The sequence below is a fragment of the Onychostruthus taczanowskii genome, unplaced genomic scaffold (genome assembly GCF_017590055.1).
Source record: "Onychostruthus taczanowskii isolate IOZ18803 unplaced genomic scaffold, ASM1759005v1 scaffold12, whole genome shotgun sequence".
In the NCBI taxonomy this organism is placed as follows: domain Eukaryota; kingdom Metazoa; phylum Chordata; class Aves; order Passeriformes; family Passeridae; genus Onychostruthus; species Onychostruthus taczanowskii.
Genome location: NW_024498351.1, coordinates 8,832,574 through 8,858,423, shown reverse-complemented (window position 1 = coordinate 8,858,423; position 25,850 = coordinate 8,832,574). Strand labels below are relative to the sequence as shown.

The following is a 25,850-nucleotide window of genomic DNA, read 5'->3' as shown; positions in this document are numbered from 1 at the left end:
AGTTCCGTGGTATGAGATTACTCCCTCTCTCCTAAATTTGACTGTGATTAGTTCTAAAGGAATAACAGATGCAAACAGATGGGCACAGCCAAGTATGGGTGGCAGCAAACCACAGAAGCAGCCCAGAACTGCTCTAATGAGCACCCTGTAAAACAGATGTGCATTCCATGAATAATGCACTCTGAAGATACACTGCTCTCAGTGACACTGTGCATTTCAGAGGTCTAAAAAGACATGACAGATCCCCCTCAAGCACAGTTTCCATTAGATGTATTTTTTCTGCCAAATATAGGAAATTGAGATTTTACTTTGGCATCAATATTCTCTGCCTGGAGATACTGAACCTGACACATTTTGCTGGCACAAATTCCTAGTGTTACTTTTTTCTTACAGAAACTTTGATGTAGGTAATTTCAAAGAATTATTCTGGAAGCAGAATCCTGGGTAGTACACCAAGTTAAATGCCACCTTTTTCTAAGTTCAAGTCTCTCCACTAGATTTGTACATTGCAAAATTTATCCAAAAAGCAATGAAGCAAGCCAAAAGCATCCAATCAATGTTTACGTAGCAGAGCTATAAATCCTACTTTACATCACATTGCACAAAAACTTCATTTCTCATCATAAAGGCTTGAAGAGGGGATAGAAAACTTTTTCTCCTTTAAAATTTTTAAGGCTATGGCATTGTAATTATTTTCATAAACCTATATCCTATACATGAAGTATAGCATTAAGACAAAGTGTCTGTTTTACAACTTCCAAGAACTTTTCTTCATTCAGAAATGCTTGCGCATTTTTAATTTACCGTACCATTTACAGAATGTTAGAAACGGAAGACAGAGAGGCTTATTAAAACTACTTACTCAGAAGAGAAGTTTATTTTTAAAAATGAAGAAAATACTTAGTACATGCTAAGATTTCCTCTGAAAATCACTGTGGAAATACAAATTATGCTGGGCTCCTGCAGCACTTACACATCCTTCATTCTAGGGTGCAGGAGGCCAGGATTTCCTGAGGTTAAAATTCAATACAGAAGATAATCGCTCTTGAGTTTTTCCACCAAATCAAAACATTTCAAAAGTTATTGTGGATTTTAGGGTGAGTTAAGAGCTAAGCTGCCATAAGAAGTCAAACAATAAAGGCAATTATAGAGAAGAATACAAGACCAGTGTAAGCTACTCTAAGCAGACAATAAGATGAAATATGAAATCACATACCATGTCAGCCTCTGAAAGGAACAAGCTCAGTTCTGCTGCAAGGCTTGTAAGTGAACATAGGCAGCAGCCCCACAGCATTGCAGTGTCTGGAAAACAGCACTTTGAAATTCAGTCACTTCCCCAGAAGGCTATTCCGTGATTCAAGGTAATATTTTTGAGAACAGCAGAGAAATACTTTGAAGAAATTGGAGGTCCTCTAAAGTAAAGGGTGAGGGAGAAGACATTTTTATTACAAGGGACTCAGAAAGAGCGAGGACAACAGGAAAAAGGTGCAAACCTGGCAGTCTGATCCCAAACAGTGCTATTCCCTGAGGCCTGAGAAACAGAGGTGCCAGATGTGGAGCCACGCAGCCCACGGCCCTCAGACCAGCAGCGCCTCAGTGCTGCATCTGCAGCATTCACAGTCTCTGAAAAAATTCCTTCGCCCAGGGGTTTTCTCCTGGGAAGCTGAAAAGCAGCAAGAGAGGCCTCGGAGAAAAGGAAAACAATTCTTATCTCATTTGCTTCTCCTGTGCTGTGCTCATGTGGAATGTGTTTGGAGATTGTTTACCCACAGCTGATTGCCTGATTAGACTCCAGTGTGAGTAGTTTTGACTCATTGGCCAATTAGGGACAAGCTGTGTCAGGACTCTGGAAAGAGTCATGAGTTTTCTTTAGTATCTTTTTAGCATTCAGTAAGTATCTTTTCTGTATTCTTTAGTATAGTATAGTATTCTTTAATATAATATAGTATAATAAAGTAATAAATTAGCCTTCTCAGAACACGGAGTCAGATGCATCGTTCTTCCCTGCCATGGGGCTCGCCTGCATTTCCAATATTGCGTGGTCCTGGAGGTGGAACACAGACCAGCTCCCCCAGGTGCTGTGCAGAGATTCGGAGACAGGCAGCACTGGGCCACCTTGATGTTTCCATGGCCCTGCTATAAGGAAACAAGGAGCTTTTCATCATCATTCCTCCTACAAGATCAAGAGCCCAGACCAATCAACCACAGCATTCTGCTGTTTTCACATCACCTAAAACTGCAAAGAGTTACCAAGGACAAAAAGGAGAGGAGGTGGGACATCTTCATCGACTTCTCATACCACAGAAAACACCACCTAGCACTGGACTAAGAACAAGCAGAGAATGAACACTTCTGGGGATTTGTCCATCTTTTATTCTCAATTTAACTTTCTAGCTTCAATCCTACTAGATTGTTTTCTGGATTTTCTGGGTTTTCTGTTTTTTTACTTCACGTCTTCACTCACCTTCTTCTTTTATACCATCTCCTCACTACTAAGTTTAAATAATTACATTCTCTCTGATGAAGTATTCCACAGTGAATAGTGTTTCCACCTGTGACCTCACCACTGCTTAATCCTTACCCTTTGCTCTCTGTCCATCTGTCCTGAAAAATATTCAGTTTGGCACAGTAATAGCACCAATTCACTGGAGACCTGTCAGACACCCAAAGCAGCAACAGCAGCAGCAACGTGTCCTGGGTTACTGCCACACTGATGTATTTGCATTTATACTCTTTATGGCCTTAACAAGCACTAAAACCAGTGCTCGGCCTCCTAGAGCCCCCACCATAACACTGGGGTTGTTTATTCCAGTGACTGGAACTGATGGAACATCACATGCATTGGAACAGCGCTGGGACATGCACTATCCCAGTTTATGTGTCAAAAGGTGACATTATTTTAGCTGCTGTCCCTACAGGCTCAGTGCTTCAAAACTTACTGCTCCCTCTGAGACATTTTTCAACCTTGCTCTCTTGCATTTTTCCATTATATCCATCATCACAGTATTCTTACCTCTGGAAAATATCTTGTAATCAATTTCTACCCTCACTTAGGTCAGTGGAAAGCAGTGCACTGCGTAACTGTTCATAGAAAAGCCAGCTCATTGTTTCCACTACTGTGTTGACTTCCCATCCAAAATTACATTTAACTACAGATTATTCTCAAAAGTCAAATTCATACAAAAATTATATATACTTACTTACTATGAAAGTAAAAGTGATTTTACTTTTACTAGAATGACAAAGAGTTTTGCCCAGTTCTTTCTCTTCTGATCATTCTAAAAATAGTTAACATTTGATAATTAACTAAGGACACTTCTTCATTCATTGTTTGCACTCCACTTATCAGTGAAATGTAATTCCAGAGTCTATCTACAAACATTGCTTATGATTCATGGTTCCTGAGGAAATTTCACAGAGACACAGGTCTGAAACCATAATTATGACAACTTTATAGAGTTGACATGTCAAACACAGTTCAGCATTTCCATGGGAAAAATGAAAAGGTCAGGAATTTCCCTCCAGAGTTGTAATTAAAAAAAAAAAAAAACCAACATAAAAACAATGTAAAGAAGTAAAGAACATGGAAAGAACTTTAAAATCACAAATAAGTTTTATACTAATTTCCAAAGTGTTCCTCGAAGAAAGCAAATATTTTTTTTAAAAACTCATAGTAGCTATATTCAATTTCACTACTTAAAAAAATTATATTTATTTTTCTAGGGAAATGTGAAGAAAAAGAATCCATCTTAAGAAGTTTATTAACACAGTGGTATCAAAAAGAATGAGAACAATCAACTTCATCTCTGTGATATCAGCTAGAGACACTATTTTACACAAAAATATCAAGGAAAACCTAATAATAATAATAATAATGTCATCATCATTTCAACAAAGAATATTTCTTTCCTTGCCTCTTTTCACAATTACAATACCTCAAATCCAATTGGGAATGAATGTCTCGCACTGTTGAATACCATTTCTTCTTGAGGGTGCCAACCTCCAGATTATCAGGAAATATAATAAATTCATATCTGTCCTCATTAAAAAATCTGTGATGTTTCCTTTAATGAGTGGGTTGTTTATCCTGGTCTTTGCTTTAACTTTCAATTTGAAGAGTCCTGCTGCACAAGAAAATCTTGTCAATGGAGGTGTGAAAGCAGCATGGTCAAGTTCAACCTACTTAAGTGGGTGACGACAGTGATGAAGATGCAGGTTGAAGTACAGGCTAGTACTACAAATAAGCACCAAAAAATTCCAGCTACAACATCCTCAGGCTCTTTTAACAGAGGAAAACCTCTGGTAACATATTTTCATTTCTACTTTCTGGTACAACTGCAGTTTTATTATTTAGTGGATACCCTATGAAGTTATTCAGAAGAGAGAGGTTTGTGCCTCTCTCTTCTGAATAACTTTGTTCTCCACACATATAATTATCCACATATCAATAATTTAAAAGAACAAAACTTTCCTTGAACATCTTCTTAAATCTCGTGTGATTTCAGTCTGTTTGAGTAGTGGTAAATAGGCTTGCCATGATTCTTCAGAGTAAATACAACTGAAAAGATCTCAAAACAGACAGATCTTTTTAACTGGCATCAAAACACTTCTTTCTCTTTTGATATAGCCTACAGAAAATCCTTCCTAGAATAGTGGGCACTCAGTAAACATTTTCTGCTACCACACTATAATTGTTCACATAGCAACACATCAGCACTCTTGGGAGAATTCTGTTTCTTTTTATCTAAAGAACTTTCACAGACTTTAACATTAGCTAGATTCTTTCATGTCTTTTCTCTATTTGCAGAGAACTAAATAAAACAGTTATTCAAGATGCACCATATCCCTCTAACCTATCTGCTCCTACCCCTTCAATACATGACAAAGTTTTAGAAAGTTACTTTTGGTATTTTTGTTCCCATTCTCTAAGACCACTTCCTTTTTCAAGTTATTTATGTTTTTCCCCTTTGAAATTACTGAATTGCAGACAAAGCAAGCTCTTGACTTGAACGTAGTTTAAGCGTAGCAGACCTTTGAAGCTTTTGAGCCTAATGTGAACATTTGAAACACTGTTTTCTGGGGTATCTTTCATTTGGCCACTTACCAATGGTATTCTGGTTTGCCTTGACCTCTGGAGAGACAGGATCACTGTGTCCACAGTGTCACAGATACCGACCTCAGTCTTGCAAGTCAAGCAAACAGACTGCCCTGAGAAACCTTCCCTCAGCGCACTGTAACTTTTTAATAGAGTTGATAAAAAGTTCAACAGATCTTTTTCTATGACATGTAATAATGCTTCAAGTTTTGAAAAATGGGTCAATATATGCCAGGAAATCACCTGAAAAGACATGGTAAAAAATTGGTGAATTTCAATGCCACGTAAGAATGGCTCTGTTACAGAGCCCAAAAACCAGATTCTCTGCAACTGAGAGATTGGATTTTCCCTTTCTATGAGGACCTTTTGGAAGATTCCTGATATAAAATGTGCACAGACACACGAATATGTACACACAATCACATAATTTTAATTAACAGTATGTTATTTCATATTATTATTAATGGCTTATGAAGACACATATAGCTCTCTCTTGAGTCTTGCTTTTATAGTACTTAATAGTTTAAGCAATATATCAAACTCTGGATCCTTAATGTCCCTGGCTAAGCTTCAACTGACTTCATTGCATGCAGAACTAAATTCCATATAGATTTTCACAGGTTTTAATTTTGACTGCTTACCTGGAAGATACAGTGTGAACCAGTTAATGGGAAAGCTGGAAGAAGCAACTCCTGACATACATTTCTTGAAATGCACTTATGCATGTCTTATAAACTGCTTCAAAAATTAAACAAGATCTACCCAGTTTGCCAAGTAAACACAATGAGAAATTATTCTGCATTAATTTCAATGTATTTTTAAACAACAAAGAGTAACAAGGGTAATCAAAGGGATAATAACAGAAAAGCAGGATGTCTGAACTGAATTGGACTTATTTCTAACCTAAAGCAATTGCAGGGAAGAGCTTGATCCACAGTCCTGTTTTTTGAATGATGAAATATTACAAATTTTTTTTTGCTTGCTTCTACTCCTAGACACTAGGTTAGACCCTGTACACTTCCTATCTCTTGAAAACCCCTGTTCTTTTGCTCAGAGGTTTCCATTTAGACAAAACTGCAATGACAGATCCCAGTTCATAAGGGACTGCAGCAATCATTTTGCCATCTGCTGAACCACTGATGTCATCATTTGTGTATTCCTTTTATGTATCTAAATGTAAATGTGATTTCTATCTCTGTTCAAAGCTTTGAAAGGGACATTTAATGATACAGCTATAAATAACAGAGGAGGATCTCTATCTGTGGTTTCTCCCTGGTCTTTTTAATGTACAATTCCTTTTACAGCTGCAGCTGTTTCAGTTTTCCTGAGATTCTGCTGGAGAATCTCCTACAGAAAGGGTTTCTGCTCTAAACCACAATGCTATAAACAGATTGCTGACTAATGTGCCATGTTCTTATTGTACATTACAACTACAGCCTCCTTCTAGACAGTACAATCTTGATACACCCTGTAATGAAGCCTTTAAGGCTGGAGAAAACAGAAAGTCTACAGAATCTGTAGCAAAGCCACATTTTTTTAGTCTTCTCTGTTTCCTCACCTCTGTTTCACCCATGCTGTATTTTGAGTGCTTGCTTTTAAAAGACAACTGCAGTGACTAAAAAAAAAGAAAAAATAAAAAAATTTTTAAAAAGGGTTAAAAGGATAGAAAAGCCAGCAAAACAAAGGAAGAAAAAATGTTTAAAATTAATCTTTGTACAGAAAAATATATAAGCCATTCCCCACTTTCTAGGCTGCAATGAGTCTAAATCCCAACTGGAAGCTTGCAGAGGTTTTGACCTGTATTTTTTATACCAGTAATAGGGTACAATCTATCTAGCTCAATGTTCATATATTTAATACAAATAATCTGGGAAGTGCTCCCAGATGCAGGCACTGACAACAAGTAAATTTTAATTTATTCAGCTGTGGATGGTCACTTTCCCCTTGCAATATGCAGCTCTCTTCCCAGACTCTAGTAGCATGATGCTCAATGTTCTGCCTCACAATGTGTTTTACACTGGAGAAAAAAAAAAATAAAACCAACATGAAATCTGTAATTTATATTTAAAGCTACATAAAGTAAATTTTGATACCAAGTGAATAAGGAACTCATACAGACACCATATTCTGTGCTATCAAGTCCATACAGAGTGGATGGGTATGAGCAGAAGACAATGCCACTAAGTCATTAGAGAGGACACTAAAGAACATTTTTTTCTTGTTTAGATCATCCTAATCCTTTCAGCTGCTAGGAAAGAGAAAATGAGAATGGACTGGACTGCACCAGACAGTATCTCCAGTTTCTGTGGTGTCTGGCCATCTCAGACACCAAAGGATTCCCTGCCACAGGTTGCCACAAGCTGCGCAAGCCCTGCTGCCCCAGGTCCCAGAGGGTGAGCTGCAGAGCAGGCACAACAAATATTCCCTGCAACTTCGAGGGGGAAGTCAGAGGTATACACCGGCACTAAATCTTCTTCCAGCCTTCACTTCAAATAACTGAGCACTACAGATTGACCTCATACTGTGATTTCACTGGGATTACAGGAGCAGCACTGGAAGGATACCCAAAGGAGCAACTGTCCTGGGACAAACCTTAGGAAGCATAAATCTAATAACAGCTCTGTTTATATTTAAACAAAGCATGTTTGGAGCCTTTTGTTAATTCTTTCTTCATACAGGACACATTCCACCTTCTGATGATTCAGCTGTTTTTAACTACAAGTTTCTGAAATTGCTCCCATCATATGGAATCATATTTTAGTAATCCACTGAAAATAGAACATCTATTGTTAAAATAAAGCTATTGTATATACAGTGCTATTGCAGTGGTACTATGAGAACAATGTGTCATGAGCCACCTATGGCTGGTCATTTCAACAGCACATTTCCATATCATTAGTTTTCAGGGCTACTGGTAAAATATATCACAAAACTTGAAAAACATTAATCTGCATTCATTCCACTTCACTTTAATAGTAAATTTAAATAATTGTGTTGGACACTTCAGACAAGAAAGCCTGATTGCAACTATTTCAATTTCAGACAGTCAAGTCAGCAGACTTTGCAACTCAGCAGAATGTTATGTAGCACAACTGGTGCTATTTCAGATGCTATTGTTTCTTAATTCTATCACCTTTTTTCACACTGAAATATTCAGTGAGTAGCTTAATTGGCTACAGTCAGCTCATTTCAATGCTATGGAAATGCAGCAAGAATTGAAGCATCATTCTATCCCTGGAAATGAATGGAATGGAGAAAAAACAAAAGTTCATTCCTAGACTATAAATAGTGGTATGTCAAATGTCAGTATCTGGAGAACTGAAACAAATGAAATAATGCGAAGGAATTAAGTAGCATCTGGCCAAAATCAGAAATGAAGTTTTTAAGTATGAATAATAAAACTGAAAACCAACAAGCACCCAGAAGACCCCTACATCAAGCAGTGTAGGTGGCTTATACCCCAGCTCCTCAGGCCAGGATCCCTCCTGACCTCCCCAGGGATGAAGAAGGCTACTCCTGGACCACAGGGTCTCCAGGAAGTTCTTACTTGTGGGTTTACCTAAACCAAAGTGTCCACAATCATTTAGGGCACAGCCTCTCAGGGTGTTTTTAATACTTTAGCACTCTGTGGAAACATGATGTGCTGTGAGAGTAGGAAGATGCACGGGAGGCCACAAGACATGACAAGCTGGAAGACTGCTCAGGGGTAACAGCAGCCAACAGCTCTGTGGCAGTAACATCTGTATCACCATGAGGTGGGTCTTGGGGTGCACTGACACCCAAAACTGCACCCGAGCTTTGTCTCAGAGAGAACTGAATGGCAGCATTAAAAACAAGCAAACAAAACGGGGCAAACTGATTTGCAAACTAGGAATAGGGGGTTGGGAGCAGGCTGGGAACACAAGTTATTTGGCTTTCTTCCTGCGCCTTATATTCATTTTGTTAAAACAGAACTAAGCTGTAAAAACATCAAGCACCAAACATAATGATTCTAAAGCTATTTGAAGGAGTGAGGACATTCACAGCTATGTATTTCTTGGGTCCTGCACTTGAAGCAAAATTATATGAAGAATTTGTTTTGGCACCAAAGTCAGAGCTCCAGAAAAAAAAGCTTAAAACCTAAAGATTTGTGGAACAGACCCATTGTCCTTGTTTCATTTTATTATTGTACTACACACCTCACACTGATATCCAAGAAATATCAATCACATAGATACCTGAGGACAAATGTTGCACTGCTGCAGAACACTGCTAGAAATGCTCTCCATCAGTAGTTTCAGAATATCAGTAAGCTGTAAAAATGTAACATAAATGTAAAAATGCCTATCAAGCTTAGGAATAATTATAGAGACTTGACTTCAAATTTCACCCAGTTTTAAGTCTATCCAGGAGAACAAAGCCTCCAGCTAGTTTTCCTCCTAGCCACTTTCCTTACCATGCCCAGCCTCCAGAAAAACTCAGACTCAGACAGGAATATTTACTGGCTCTTATTTGGTCACTCTAACCATTCATCTCTGTCTGGGGAAAAAGTCCTGACAATAATTAAGTACCATGATAATAATTATCAAAGAACAAAATAGTGAAAATTTAAAAGCATCTGAGGCATGTCAGCACTGTCATATAAGCTCCTTTGGAAGACAACTCCCACTCCAGAGTGGTATTAAGGAAAGCAGATGAAGACTCATTGATATAAATAGATTAAAGATAAGGTTTATCTTAGTCTCTACAAACTGTCTTTCTTATCAAATCCTTTGCTAAAAATATATATTTTTGAAGGTATATAGTCAAACTAAAAGAAAAGTTTTTTTCTTGAAATCATGGACTCTGAAGTAAGCTAAAGGGTCTCTGTTTGGTTAGACCTTAATTTCTTCATTTAACCCTGCAGCATTGCAACATACTTTTCCTTAATAAACAATATGATCTTGTGTTCGTTCAAGGTGGTGGAGCTGTAGTTCCCAAGCAGCTTTACAGGGAAAAGGCTTATTTTTGAAAAACTCTGGCTGTTTTCACATTCACACCTGAAGAAACATGCAGAAGTGTGTATTTGTGCAGAGAATATTTCAAATATGTGCTGACTGAGTATAAAGCAAATTTCTGAAATTCCTCGCACTGTTTCCCAAAGCCCCACTTCATCTCTGTACAATCTAGGATTTTTCAGAATATTTTTGTGCACAAGGCAGCTTTTCAAAGACCCTGCAACTCTTTTAGCTTGTCTTACAAACATAAATCAAACCATGTCCGCCAACTCCTTCCGTAACAGGACTGCACCTTTAAATACCACTAATGCCAGATGGTCTCAGCATATAAAGCAGCATGAGACAACATATTAATGCTACTCAAACAAGCAACTTGTGCTAGCAGCAGACCAATGAAATCAGTCTCAGGCTGCTAATCCTATCTGTCTCCATGGCAACATCTATTTCAGACAATTCTTCAATTTTCAAGTCAGATGAGCTTCTTGGCTCCTAAACTTCTCTATTCAGGAGGAGTTCCATTGTCAGGTACTTTTTCATCTTGTACTGGGTACTGTTATAATACAGATTTTATTTTTATCAGCTGCTTCATGGAGAATCAAGGAACAGATGTTCCTCTGTTTCTGTTTATTTATAGGTTTTTCCACTAAAGATTTGTACTGAAAGATTTTCACTGAAGGTTAGCAATTCATTTTGACTATGGATTTGTTCCCTTATCTGCAACACGTGGAAACCTTGCAAATATTGATGTCTCTGTTGTGATTCTCCCTATCAGCACCAGAAGAAAAGGATTTGCTTCCTTCTTTATATTTATCTGCTGTGAAGGCAGATCTTTAAACAAAACAAAAAACTGTGGATGTGCAGCAGGCAAATAGGGAGAGAAACTCTTGATGACTCCTCACCATATGTCCATTAGCATAGCTAAGTCAACACAAATATTGGGGCTACTTGCAACTAGGCAAAATCTGACAGGAAGCAGGTAGGAACTGCCTGTTAAAGGTAGATCAAGTGCTGAGCCACATGCTGTCTCTCAAGTACCTCTACACTGGGTGTTATGAATAAAAATATACTTCTTTTTATTTAAGGTTACAGGAAAAAAAAAAACGGTGGGACCAGTTGCTGTTAAATTAGCTTAATTGTAAAGAGTTCTTTAATTGCCCGTTAATGGTTGGTGATTTAGCCATTGTTCTCCCAATGCTTGCCCCGGAGCTACACCTGGACACGCAGCCCAGGAGAATAGGAGTGGCCTGGGACCACGTATGCAAATGAGAAATGCACCGCGCCAAAATTTTCCCGTTTTCCTAGAAAACCCCTAAAAACAACGAACCAATATAGAAGGAGAGGACCCTAGGTGATGTCTAAGGATGGGCGCGAAGTCCAGTGCCTGCTTGGATCCTTTTTGCTTCACACCCTGACCTCAAGATGTTCCCCCTAAGGAAGGGACCGGGAGCGTTGGACTGAAAACTAGGAATCTGCCAATCTCCCGTGAGGACGCAGTCCCCAGCTCTGCCTGCAGACCAGCGGACAGAGCTGCATCACCCTCCTCCTCTGTGCCACTCTTGGGGACAGCGGCGGCGTGGGCGCGACCCGTCGATTTCTCCCCACCTGAGCTGAATCTCTTTAATAAAGGCATTGAAAAGGAGAAAGATCTCCTGCCATATTTATGTCACTGGGTACACGGCACAGCCACACGCAAACCCAGCATGGAAGCTGAGAACCTAGGCAAGGAGAGGAGAACCTGAGCCACAGGGAGAGGGTGCTCTTGCCCAAAACCACAAAACATTCCCACCAGAGCCAGGAAAGCAGCCAGCCATCCTTCACCAGAAAGTATACTTTCCTCTCTGTGAAACAACTTCTTACAATGGCCATGTTTAAAATTTAAGCATATGAAAGCCCAGCTCCCAACCTTTTTCCACCTCCCAGCTTTTTCCCTCTCCATGTACTGATGTCACCAAAGAGAAGGAAGATATTTCATCAAGAGCAGCATAAACTTGGACCACTCACTCCTTAAGTGCAGGCTATTACAAAATTAGAGTCACATTTAGCTTTCTTTTTTTAGAATACACATGCAAGCTGGCTTAAACATTTAGGGTACATTATTATCAGGATTTATAAGTCTCCTGCTTAAATTCAGATTAATATCTCCCACTGACTTCAGCTTGATTTGTGGATGCTCAGCAGCTGGGTGGGAGGAAAAATTTCATCACGGTCTAGTCTTACCAGGTGCAGATCTGACATGGAGAGTCAGCTTACCACAGTCACAAGGCTTCCTTTGAAGTACCATTTTTCAGGTGTGTAAAAAGTGTCTATTCATGTCTTAGACTCACCCCAATTTTGCTTATAGTTCTAGAACTGTGCTTGTGTGCAATAAGCCAAAATGCTGCCAAAACCGCAAAATATTTGGTTTAGCACAGGAAAAAAAAGTTTCTTTTTGAATGATCAATGTGCAAGCAATGCACCACTCATAACACTGAAGGACAACAATGTGTAACTGAAGGACAGTGAAGCTGAGTTTGAGGGACCCAAAAATAAAATTCAAATGAATGTTTTGCAGCCAAAAATGTCAGGAGACAACCATGTGGTAGTTCACACATGTATTATCCAGATATCTCTAATGTGATGGTAGCGGAAACAGCTATGCAGAAAGTTTTAACCTTTGAAATGTCTCACTGTCCTTCCATTTTCTTTGTATCTTTGAATTCTTAGTTGCATTTCTCATAGCAAAGTACTTTGTTTGGAGAACTCATATGGCAAATGTCTGGGCCATACCTTCTAGACACCTACCAGATCATTAGACTAGCAAGGATGCCAAGAGAACAGTTCAATAAACTTTGGCCAGTCTGATGTCTCCCCTGATCAAACAACTCTTTTCCTTTGGCCTTAAGGCAAGTCTATCCCTAAGCATAAGTACTCAAAATGGCATTCAGGTTGTGTGAAAAATGCTTTTGTGATTCGTGTCAATTGGCAATGCAATCAGCAAATGCTGTGCCAAAAGTGGATACAAAGAACGATTCTGAAACTTTCTGACCAAACAGACAAATAAAGCATCAAAGAAATACAAGAAGTATAGTAGAGTGAAAGAGATGAGGTGGGAAAATCGACTTAGGAAAAAATAGAGGAAGTTGAGGTAAAGCTAAGGGATACTGCAACAAAGCAACTACATGCTTATGTATTATAAAAAGCTTGATGCACTTGTACAAGATGTAGCAGAGACCAGTGAAAGGCCTCCCTGCAGACAAGCACAAGAATGACAGGAAGCCAACGACCACCTGGAAAGATTATGAAATTGCTGATCCCAGCTTATTGATATTTGCTGATTTGGACTAACCAAGCACACCGGAAAATGCTTTGTAGGCTTACAAACAGTATATATACTCTGGTGAACTTGCAGTGGTGTGTGCCATGAGCGGAGCAGTGACTCCCCGGCCACCCAGCGCTGCTTGCTTGCTTTCTTTAATATTTTAAAACATATAAAAATGAAATTTGGTTTGGCTATCGAAATTTTATATGAGGTTGTTCTTGCTTTGGGCAGGTTCTGCAGCCAGAACAGTATCTTTGATCATAAATCAGGCAGCTCACACTCCAAGGCGATGTGCAGCTCCATGCAAAGAACACGGGACTTCATTTGCAAGCAAACAAGGATGTGAGGTTCTGCTCATAATTCAGTATGAACAACTACCAGGAAGCAGCTACTAGCTTATACATTATAAATGTCTCTCTTTGGAAATTAATTAAAAACAAATGTTTACTGCCTTTGAACTGCCAGCCACAGGTTTATGATTCAAGATTCTCTCTTACCTGGCCATTGTAGGTACACAGATACATCTCTAACATATGGCTTCATATTGACCCAAACCTCACAGCCCTTTGACAACACCTGCTGCTGTGACAGGAAGATGTGACCAATGCCAATTCAGCCAGCACAGCGCTGGCAGCCTGCAGGAAACCTCCATTTCAAAGGGAAGGACACCATGGACCAAGACCTCACTTTTAGTCGTGTCCTTTTCCCCAACAGTGTCCCTGAAAGCAGCAAGAGAGGCGACAACTTCATTGCCGGGGCAGCTACAGCACCCTGGTACGTACAGTCTTTTCTTCACAGTATGGCAGAACTTCTGCTCCAAATCCCAAAACCCCAGCACGTGAAGCTGGGACTAGCTCAGTTTCAGCACTGTCGCTCTGCAGAGCTCCTAGCCCACTGCCAGAACACCATCAGCTTTCACCCTTATCCTGAGATGATACAAGCTGAGTATGGCAGACAAAAGAGCTCAATTTCCTGTCCCACAGCAGACCAAACCTGCCTACTCTGCCACCGTTTTACTCAAAAGGACTTTTATTTCCAGCCTTTTTACTACATAGACCCTTGATATCTTCATTTAGCCCCAGCACACTAGAAAATAATCTTCATATATAACACCCCATTCCCACTGAATTCACTGAACGCTGGCTTTTGATGTGCACCTCACTCCAAAATGCTGTTTACACCCTTTACTCTGCTCCTTGTAACCCTAGCAATCATTTCAATTACCTTACCCTGATGCCTTGAAGTACATACCATGGTTTTCACTTTTTTTGATTCCAAAAAGATTTTAAGAGGATTGAGTTACTAGTCTTCTTCACAGTTTAATTCCAAATCCACCGAACAGCAAGGCTTTGTGGTAATACATGCATGAGACTTTTTCTTAGGAGGAACATGAATTAAAATAGATATGAGGGCTTAGCAAAATAAATTAATGTGCTGAAAAAAGCTCAGACATGGTTCATAAACTGTATGTTTTGCAAAAATAGCACATAAAGCACAACAAGGCATATTAGATGATGATACATGAAGGGTGGGATTCACCAGATTTTAACCATGAGCTCTTGTTTTTAAGTCAGAAGCCTACCCAATGTTAGCTGCTCTTACAGTCAGTAAACAGATCCTTTCAGGGGGCACTGCAGCCTAGCCTAGAGGTGTTCCTCCGACCAGGAAAACGGAGATTACAGCATGAATATGCATGCCCAGTATGTAGGCTTCTAAATCACATGCCATCTTTGAAAACAGAAATTAGATGTAATGAACACAGAATTAATTCCAAACAAGTTTTAGTAGTAAATTGTCAGAGGAGTCTAGCAGCAACTCCACTGTCACAACCAAAAATTTGTGTTTATGCTGAAATCAGAAGACCCCTCTTGTGTTTTTCATCCTCCATGCTATTTAAAGACTTGAGATATTGATTACTAAATTACAGAATAATAAACAGCTTCTCCTGAAAAAAAAAAAATTTAAAATATTTTAATAACGAGGTCACTTTTGATAAATCACACAACTCCAACTTACTGGCTTTGACAATACATGTCACAAAATCTTGGGAAATACCAATGCTTTATAGACTCCTCACAAATTCTCTGGAGTTTGCATTATTGCCACCCTAATAAAACATCACTTTAAGACGAGACAACAACAAAACAGGCTCCCCTTCTGTTTTCTTTGGGAACTGATAAGGCATTCTGAAGGTGTGGGAGGTGATGACAACTCTTCTCTTTGGAAGAAATTAAAGTAATCAACTCTTTCAAAAGGAGTGGGATTGTCAAAAGCAGTCGGGGTCAGATCAACAAACCCTGAATAGTCTGCATACTCAGACTCATTTCAAGTCTGAAAAGTAAAACAACTGCCTTCTGTAGAGCCATGTTTATTCTTAACGATTACAGACCTTTTTAACCCGGCTTGTTTACCATTTGTGTTATTCCAGCAAATAAAAGATAAACAGCTGAGATGCAGTAGCTGGGATGCACTGTGCTTCCGCAGGTAGCACACAGCCTCTATTAACCCTTTCTTAAATGTTCTAACAAAAAGGGATGTCTTTAAATACCGGTCAGTGAAGCGATTTGGAGTGAGGAGAGCATTGTATCTGTCGGGAACACTGCAGACTGCCTAGCACAGCTGCCTAACCACACTTACTGGGAATTTCCATTGACTTCAATGGGAACGTGAATGGCATTAACAACGAGCTGCGAATGAGATCTGTAAATGAGTCTGCCTCTCCTTGATTTGCATCAGTTCTGTGAGACGTTTCTTGCTTTGTGTTCTACACCTCTATTTTTAGCTGAACATGAGAACTGAGATAGGATGAAATCGGAACTATTAAGGAAAAATTATTTAAGAAAGATAAAATTAAGGAAGAAGAATCTAAAAGTCTAAAAAATTCACTCAGCACGCACATGCAGCCATCTTCATGCTGCTCTACAGCGAGACCTGCACAACCTGCACAGTCTGTGAAGGACACTGAACATCCCACTCTGAATGCAGACAGCATTAAAATCATCCTGCCAGAAACTACCCCAGGCCAAATCCTAGCTGGGTGACTTCAGAGGGATTCCCTACCCGGCACAAAAACCCATAAGGATTTTGCTGAAAAGGTAATTACAGCTTCTCAGCCTTCCGTAGAATGCAGGAGGTACAGCCCGCCCCAGATCTGCACTCCCAGCAGGCGAGCCAGCAGCATATCCCTGACAGTTTGTGATGAGAAAGCCAGAACGTCCTCACCAACTCTGAAAGAAAATCTGTTCCCTGAGGCACAAAGGAAAGAAAAATTCCAACTGCAGAATGAGGAATAAGCTCAACCATGTTTTGCTCTGCATTTTCTATCCACCCCTATAGAGACACCAGCAGCTGCCTTGCTCCTGCTCGCCTGGTGCTGCAGGTGCCCAGGCAGCAGCTCACCTTTAAGGAGGATTGCAAACCTAAGCAGGAGAGCAGCTAAAGCACAGCTGACAGAAAGGGTGAAAGCACAACAGGGTCAGCACAGCACCTCCTGTGTTCCTGATACAAAGTGCTCTGCTGACACCGACCTATTTACAGCCCCTACCTTTGTGCAGTGCAGCTGGGTGAGCATGAACAAAGTGCACGCACATCCACCAGCGACCACCTCTGTACCCTTCAACATCTCCCTTTAGAAAGGGAACACTACATGAGTGGCCCTTGATATAAACTGGTGTTTGCTTAAACCTCGAGCACACAAACTGGGCTTGCTCTCTAATACCTAGATTTAATAACAAGCTCTTGCCATGTGCAATTTGTACTAATGCTTTTCAAACATGGGAAAGATCAACAGGTCCAATCAAAGAGCTCATAAGATTTTTACGTGCAGACTTGGGGCACAAGGAAAAGAAAGATTCAGAAAATCAAGTGCAATTAACTGTAGATAATGAGGTTAGAACAACTGTGTCTGATGGCATCTCCATAACCAAGAGAGGAGCTGTGTGCTTCTGACATCACCAGGGACACAACACTGCCACCAACCCCAGCACTGCACCCACTCCTCTGAAGCAGGGCAGCCCGTAACACCCACAGGTGACATCCAGTGTCACTCCCCACTCTGGCTGCCACCTACAGTGGCACAGCTGATTCCTGCCCATGCTGGCCTGAAACCTCAGCAGTCTCCTACACGTTTGCTCATTCTTCTTCCTGCTGTCTTTTGAAAAAGAGAAGCACCTGCTCATGGTTCTCTTAAACAGCTGCAGACTCATTTAGATTACAATAAATCAAGAAATATTTTAAAATGGGTTTTGTGCAACAGTGACAAAGGCATTACGAGAAACAATTTTTCTCCCTGTAAATTCATCAGCTTTACTTATGCCACCTTCTTACCACTGAAAGTACCAGTCTGCATGGCTGGTGCCACAGCTGAATACAGGAGCACTTCACTGACAGAATAAAAACCTGTTTGTATTAGCAGACAGATCTTGGATTTATCCATTCACCAATACAGAGCCATGATTTTCACTTCTCTCTTAGTCACCCTCTAATTATTTTTTTGCAGGAGGAAATGGTTCCAGCACTGCATGGCTGGGGTGTGAGAAAACTGAGAGCCTCACATCTGGGGGCTTTGGAGGGGCTAGTACAGGAGCTGCAATTTGGGAAGCCTAGAAGCTTATTTAGGCTCAGTGCCAGCAGTGACCAACCCAGCTCATTTCCTCACCCTGCCAAGTGGAGTCTTTGACAAAGTGATGGGTCCAAGAATTATTGTAGCTGAGTTGCACCTCATAAAATTGACTGAAGTCACACCCACAGGGCCCTGTGAATGTTCCAAGTCACAGCTGCACCGCTCAATTCACACACGGTGTGCTCCTGCCTCACCACTTCATGATGCCTTGTTGTTTGAAACTAAAAACGGTGTCATTTTCTAGAAAATCAATTGTCTCACTCTACTACAAATTAGTAGTAGTATCCTTCCATTTGAAATATTTTTAAAGATGCTTGTGGGGAAAAGGATGAACAAAAAAATCATTAATATTCTGTTCAATAGAACATCAGACATCGAGAGCAAGAGCCTATTTCCTCTCTCAGGAGTAGTCGGTATTCTCCTGCATGTGAACGAAGGCAAAGTATTGTCCCAGAAAAAAACAAAAATAAATCTGTGCTTTGCCATCAAATGTCCTGTTTTCCCCTGGTCCACCATCAACTTCCCACTTCCCAGCTTCTTTCTTCTCATTTTGTCTGACCTTGCTGTCCACAGGCTTCTGTCAACTTTGTCAATTTTTGGTGGGTACAGGGACGAAACTGTATTTTCTCATGCAATCAAAGCTACTCCAAAATATTTTGATTGCTTCCAGTCTACATTCATGCAACACGTGCTACACTGACACAGTTCATTCAAGTTTTCTCTGCCTTCACTGCCTTGCCCTCAGCAACTCAAAGTGATGTTTTCTGCCTTGGTATAAAACTTGACGAAGTTCAAATACCTTCATCTCTGGGTTGTGTTTTTGCTTATTCAAGGGCTTCTTTTCCATTAGTGACTGCAGGCTCCAATCTCCCATATAAACGCAGCATCACCCTAAAGAAATTGTTGCCACAATAAAAACCCAAACAAACATTTTTAAAACACGAAGCACAGTTGAAGCCCAGCTAGTGTGGTGCTCACGTTTGCAGAAAGGCAGCACATTCTCTCAGTGTTTAATGTAGCATCAGAAGCTTCAGGCAGTCTCACGCTTCTGGCATTTATGGTGTCCTCGGGAAGAGCTCAGTGCAGGCTCAGCTCGTGGTGCGCAGGTGACTAATTCGGGTTTCCAACATTCGCAAAGACAAGTGGTATGACTGTGCAAGAAACCAGACTGGCCCTTATGAAGTCATTCTGACTTCCAATGCAGTACCAGGACTTTAAAAAAATCCTCCTAATGAATATTTACCCCAGGAAAAAACGAGGCTATTAGGATTTGTTCCAGTTTCTTCATTCACTGAGGATTTTTTCCAGTTGCCTTGGAGGTCTAAAGCAAATTTCTGAAGTTTTCCTTTTTTCTCTCAAGCAATTTTTTTCAAATATTGCACATATATTACAAATTAATTTGCAAAAATAGCTGATACCCAAAAAATTGAACTTGATTTATGTGCTTGCATACAATCAAATGCATTCAAACAAGGCTACACAGCCATGCCATACACGTGATTATGCAATGGTTGCATGTATATGCAGTATTTGATTTACTCAGTACAAAGCCTCTTCACTCAGTACAAAGAGTCTTTACTGATGCTCTGCTGACACTTTCCTGATCTACTTTGTCATCAACTTGCTCACTAAGTGAACACAAACATTTTTTTGTTTCACAGCTGTTCACTAGATTATTCAGGTATCATCCCTGTGTACTCATCAGCCTTCTAGAAGCATGAGCTCTCTATAGACTATAAATCTATGAACCACAGCATATATTTTGTTCATACTTCCCTAGATTTAAAAAATAATTCCTGTGACATTCAGGATGTCCTGCAGGAAGTGATTATGTTCAGAACTTACAACTTTTTGGCTGTCTGGGAAAAATGAAAAGTAACTATATGTATGTAGATGTGTGTCTTTGATTCCATAATTTTTTAATAAAAATAGATGATGATAAATCAGATTCTGATGCTGCAAGCTTTACCACACAAAATATCCTTACTCTGGTTGTTGCCCTGGGAATCAAGCACGGATGGTAAAAGAGAGCAGGGTTCCCCCTTCAGGTATGAGCAGAATCAGTCTCACATTTCCTGCCAAGGCTGGTACAAGGCTCCACTTCTTTTACTGCACAGCTCAAAAAAGCTCCCATAGAAAAATAAACAGTGCTGCCTTTTACTACACAGTAGAAGAAAGGGCACATTTTTAAGAAGAAAATACCTCTAATGCAACCATTGGCACAATATATAGGTGCTTAGGCTCTGTAATAAAGAAGCAGGGGTGGTATCAATGTTTTTACAATTCTAAGGAGTGCAAGAGAAACTATGCATGAGGTCTGTCTTGGTGCCTTTCCCAAAAAGATCCCAAGTATCTTTCATGCACCACTGCAGAGAGGAGTAGCACTCCACTTTTTGAGAAATATTCAGAACCTCACAGAATGAAAGTGAGGATTGAAACAAAACAATGAATTTGCTGTGGTTCAAACCCTGGTTAATCCCCTTCAAAAACCAGCATTTTCAGCATCCACCACTAAAGATTGCCAGGCCTCATCACATTCCCTGACACGTGATTCGGACATTGCAAGATGTGGCATTTTTGTCTATAGGGCTCCCTTAGTAAGGTGCCGAGCACATTCCAGGACATGTTTGACATTGCCTATAGCTTGTATGTGGATGCAATCCATAGGAAATTTTCTTCTTTGCAGTTTTTTATTCATATACTGTGGATTCCCTTTAGCTTGGGCTCCATGGCAAGCCCTTTCTCACATCAGTGACACCAAGATAAGTGTGTCTCCGGAAAGAGGCATAGCCCCATCTGAGACTGCACAGTGTGCTGCTCTTTTTGTCCCTTTCAGCTGGCTTGACACAACAGTCACATAAATGAGCTATAGCTGCTGTTCCCTGGCAGCAATGCAAAATCCCAGAATTACTGTTAGCATTCTAGTGTACAAATTACAAAGCGGCAATAGACTCATTCTTAGCTTCAGGACCCTTACCCCTCTTATCAGATGGTAACACACCACAAGGAAATTTTTCAAATTTCACTGCATTCCCCATATTTTTCATTCCAAGACATTGCTTTGCTACCCTCTTGCATCCCCCTTATGTCCAATATCCTATAACCTCTAAGTTCTATCTGTAGCCCCAACATTAAGTCTCTTGAGGACACAAAGCAAGGTTATATTTAGGCCATAAAGCAGAATATTAAGCACTAATTGTATAGGCCAAATCGCCGGAGAGACACAGAAGCCACACCTCCACCTAAAAGTCACGGACTTCCAGACCTGTGCTGCAACCCAGAGAGGGAAATGTGAGGACATGACTGCGGAAGGCTGATGGCTGGGCCAAAGGTACCGAGCAGCCCTCACGGATAAGCCCTTTCACAGACGGACATCAGCGACACTATCGATTCTAAAAGCGAAAACAATGAAACTGACACCATCGTAGGTGGAATACAAGCGCACGGCATCAATCACATTCCCTTTGATAAAGGTGTCCCAAACTCTTAAGTACGCCCAACCACGCATCCCGAGGCACCCGTGCCGGCGCCCGCAGCGCGCCGCGGTGGGTGACACATGCCCGGGGACAGCCTGGCCGCCACACGCCGCTCCCACGGGGCGCTCCTGCCTCACGCCGCTCCCCGGGCGCTGCGGTTCCTGCGGGGAGGGCGGCCAGCGCCTGCCCTACCGGCGAACCCGGCATGTTACGGGGAATGCAGGCGTTCCTTGCTGCAACGGGCGCGAAAGCAGCGGCACAAAGCAGCGGTGGCTGGCAGCCGGTGCCGGTGCCGCAGCGAGCGCTCCAGGGACAGCGGCCGCGCCCGCCGCCGTTACCGGGCAGGTGCGGGCAGCGCGGGCCGCGCCCCCCCTTACCGGGCTCGTGCTCGCCGGGCCGGTCCGAGATCTCGATGACCAGGAGCTCCCGGCCCTCGGCGCTGCGCCCCACCGTGTAGATCCTGCTGATGGCGGGGCACTGCAGCCACACGGCCACCAGCGCCTCCCGCAGCTCGGCGTAGCGGTGGTACTCGAAGGAGATGCCCTCCTCGGCGCTCAGCCGCCGCCGCCGGCTGGCGGCCGCCGCCGCCGGCTCTGCCGCGGCCCGGCAGGCAGCGAGCACCGCGCACAGCGCCAGCAGCAGCACCCGCGCCGCCATCCCGCCCGCCTGCTGCTCCGCCAGCTCCGGCGGCACCCAGCGAGGAAGGGAGGGAAGCAGGGAGCGGGAGGGAGCGGGAGGGAGCCGGGGGGCGGCGGGCGGGGCGGGGCGGGACCGGGCGCTCCGCCCCGATCCGCGTCCCGAGCGCTCCCGCGGAGGGCGGGCGCCGCACGATGCGGGCGAAAGCCGCTCAAGCTGTTGTCATCTACCAGCTGCGATAAGAACGCTGCGAGAAGCCGGGTGCGCGTTTTCCGCACCGCCTCATCAGTTTATGCGGTCCCAGCGGGTTCACCCACTGCCACAAGCGTGAAGTAACAGAGCGCTCCATGAATGATTCAGTGCTATTGCAGGGCAGCACGGACGCGTTTGACTGACAGGGAAAACTGTAAACCGTCATCTGCAGGGTCGCTTTGATCCCCATTTATAAGGCGTCTTTGCTGCATTACAGAAAGGAGAGAATAAAGCTAGACTTATTTTCTGGTACCAACAGTACTTAGAGAGCACGCTCCAGCCTGTTCAAAGCAAATGCTCGTGTGAAGAACCATTAACCATGTATTAATAAATCCGTTTCTTTTAGACCGCAGATACTACAGGTCTTCTGAAGCCTTGTTCTTTTCAATTTCATAGGCACAGCTGTTTAGATTATGTTGAAACAGCTTGCAAAGGACGAGTTCTGAAAGCAAAAGGCTAAATGCTAAAGAGCAACTTCCATATCAGGTTGTTGATTTCGGCTTTTTTGCTTGCTTAATTTTTTTTTTTTTTAAGGACACAAAGACTTGCCAGAAAATTTTGAGGTTCAAAATTTTGAAAATTACACATCCAATTCATCCTTCTACAAACACAATTTTGTCCTGAATAATTTAACACATGTTTATTCTGATTTTAAAGGGTGACCCTGAATACTGAATCAATTTTCAGGAAGATTGTTTTTAAAGATCTTTGGTGATATTATGAATATTTTCCTAAATTGTGGGTGTCTACTTCAAATAAGGTGATAATGGACACAATCTCTTCTAGGAGAATGTTTTGACTGACCTTTGGTGATGTACCAGCTCAGAAAGTGGTACAGCATCTGAAACACAGACCTGAATGTGAAACTACTACACATAAATACTTGAATATCTGTCTCTATTTATCTATACTTCCTACCTTCCAGAGCCCTAAATCTCAGTGCTGAATTATTTGATGTGTTTCTTCATAGCAAGAACTAAAGTTCAGTCCTTCAAGTTCTCACTGTCTTTCAAAGCCAACTGGGTTCAGAAGCTGCCCTGTCCACTTTAATTCCAGGCAACCACAAGCAAAGGCACCATCAGAGCACTTTTTGAAGCCTTCAACTCTTCATTCTTACTGCTTGAAAACTTTTGGAGATGCCTGTCATAGCATGTTCCATTAGCTCTGAGGTTATCACAACACTAATTTGCACTAAGTGTTTTGCAAGACCTGGACGTGAAGAGACTCCTTGATACGGTCTTTTCTCTGACCAAAGATCTCTGTTTGAATTTAGGATCACAAAAGGGCTCTCTCTCTGACTTCTCCCCTTCCTAACAGCATTAATTGGATTACATTAAAAAAAAATTGTTTATGACATCACATTGCTTTAGAACCATATGCAACCTGTGCAGCCCTCTCAGGGCTCCAAACAGGAACTGCAAGTAATGGTAGCTGAGCTAACATCCAAAAGATTCACCTTCTTCAGCAGCATTGCCTACACTCATCACAGGCTAAATATTCCTTGTTTTCTGCATCACTTTTTGTTGCACTCAATATACAAAGTAAACAAATCTGCTGATGCTGGTTATGTTATTATTTTCTGGGAGAACTTTCTGATTCAAAAAGCCTCCCTTTTGTTTTTGTAGCAACTGTCATTGGCTTCTCTTCTAATTTAATTGACCAAAGTATATCACTAAAAGATACAAGTAGGCTGGGAAATCTTCCATTTATTTTCATCTCCTCAAGCAATGAATTATTATTCAACTACATAAAAGTAGTCTCACATCTATATCTGAATGGATTTACTTCTGTTTTCATATTTATTCACCCCCACTCTTAAAAAAACTTAAGGCAATATGTACTTATAAAAACACATATCTTTTGTAAAGCAGGGTGGTTTATATACTATCAAATATTTGAGCTCACACATACTAATTTATTTTTAATAAGGGATTAAAAAACAATGTTTAAACTCTCAGACAACATAGTAGCATATGCAGAACTGAGTAGGAGGAATACATTGATGTCTTCCTTTGTATCTAATACTTCTTCCTATTTTCCATAGTTCAGGGATGATTATCTTCAAAGGCCAAATGTAAAAAGTTTTGGCACTTGCCTCAGTCTCAGAGGAATGCTCCAACCCCAAGGGCATTCCCAGTCTGTAAGCATAACCAGGCACCTGGGCACGGCCTTGTAAGCTGATAGTAACGAGAGCAGTGAGTAGAGCACATGCTCCAGGAAACCTACTGATCAACAGATTTTAAATCTGTTTTACCTGTCTTTTATATCTGAACACAATACAGCAAATAGTAAGTTATATTTTGTCAACAGACACAGCCTAAATAACTTGGCAATTACAAAAAGAATTTCATTAGCATTTCCAAAAGTACTTATTTATAGACAAATCTACATGTACAAAAACCATACATATAACACTCATATATTTACAGATTACTTCATTCCTTTGGCCAAATAGAATTTGCTGAATCACATTTTCCAATACTTTTGACTTGCCTGAATCTGTCTTTATCAGCAAATCATTATTCACCAGGAAGCATATATTTTCCAAAATAAACTCACTCACAATTTTGCTAACAAGTCTTACAAGTCTTTGAATATTTTTTTATTTGTGTGACAAGACAAAAAGGCTAAGACAACTATTTTCTTTTATTATTCAGAAAGATAACCCTAAATCCATGTCCGTTGCAAACAACTGAAGTACATATGGAACATCAGAAATCCTAAAAACGCTCTGTGACTGACAGTAGATAGTTACATTAATAACAAACTACTGCTAATACATACACCATGGAAACACTGAACCTCTCTGGTTTGTAACTGGAAAGAAGTTTTAATGCTAGAAATAAAACTACCCCATCAATTTGAAAGAGAGAACAGTTGATCTCAGCATTGACAAACCAGGCAAGGAGATAGAGATAACTGTAACTGAAAGAAAATTTTATAAAACTTACCAGAGTGCTGATTGTATTCCCATATACTACACCTGACAGCTGTGGTCACTTGAAGCTGTGTCTTCAAGACAGAAGCATCTATTTCCAACCTTCAGTATGTCTTGCATGACTCAGTGGCTCTATTTCTTGGATAGACTTGCAAAACAAGGTTGAGATATAGGAAACTGAGGCTTTTCCAGTACCTTGAGAAGGTAATTAATGTAAGGCAGGGCAAAAGAAATACCGCCACCAACCAAAAACTTAATAATAAAAATACAGACAAGTCACTTATGCAGGAGGTTGCAGAAAAGGAGAGGGGAAATAACCCACCCACCTTCCAAATTTTTTACTGCAAGAGCAAATATTTTATTGCCTCCAGCTGTTAGATGACTCACACATGTTACTGAAACCCAACCCTATCAGGTATTTAGAACTGTTCTCTTGCTGGGTGGTGACCATCCTATCCGTGTAACAGTCCTGCATCGATACTCTATAGACTGCAACTTCAATTTCATACCAAATGTATTTGACATTTACACCTACACAAACAGCAGTGAGTTACTGCT

The 25,850-nt window shown here is 41.1% G+C and overlaps 1 protein-coding gene across 1 annotated transcript in view; it reads right to left on the bottom strand.

Moving 5' to 3' along the window:
• Positions 1-22,139, bottom strand: part of CPE (carboxypeptidase E) — a 55,895-nt gene extending 33,756 nt beyond the window's left edge. The window contains exon 1 of the mRNA XM_041428016.1: positions 21,844-22,139. Within this exon, the coding sequence (XP_041283950.1) occupies positions 21,844-22,123 (280 nt within the window). The 5' untranslated portion in view covers positions 22,124-22,139. The remainder of the gene's footprint in view (positions 1-21,843) is intronic.
• Positions 22,140-25,850: the final 3,711 nt, after the last annotated feature.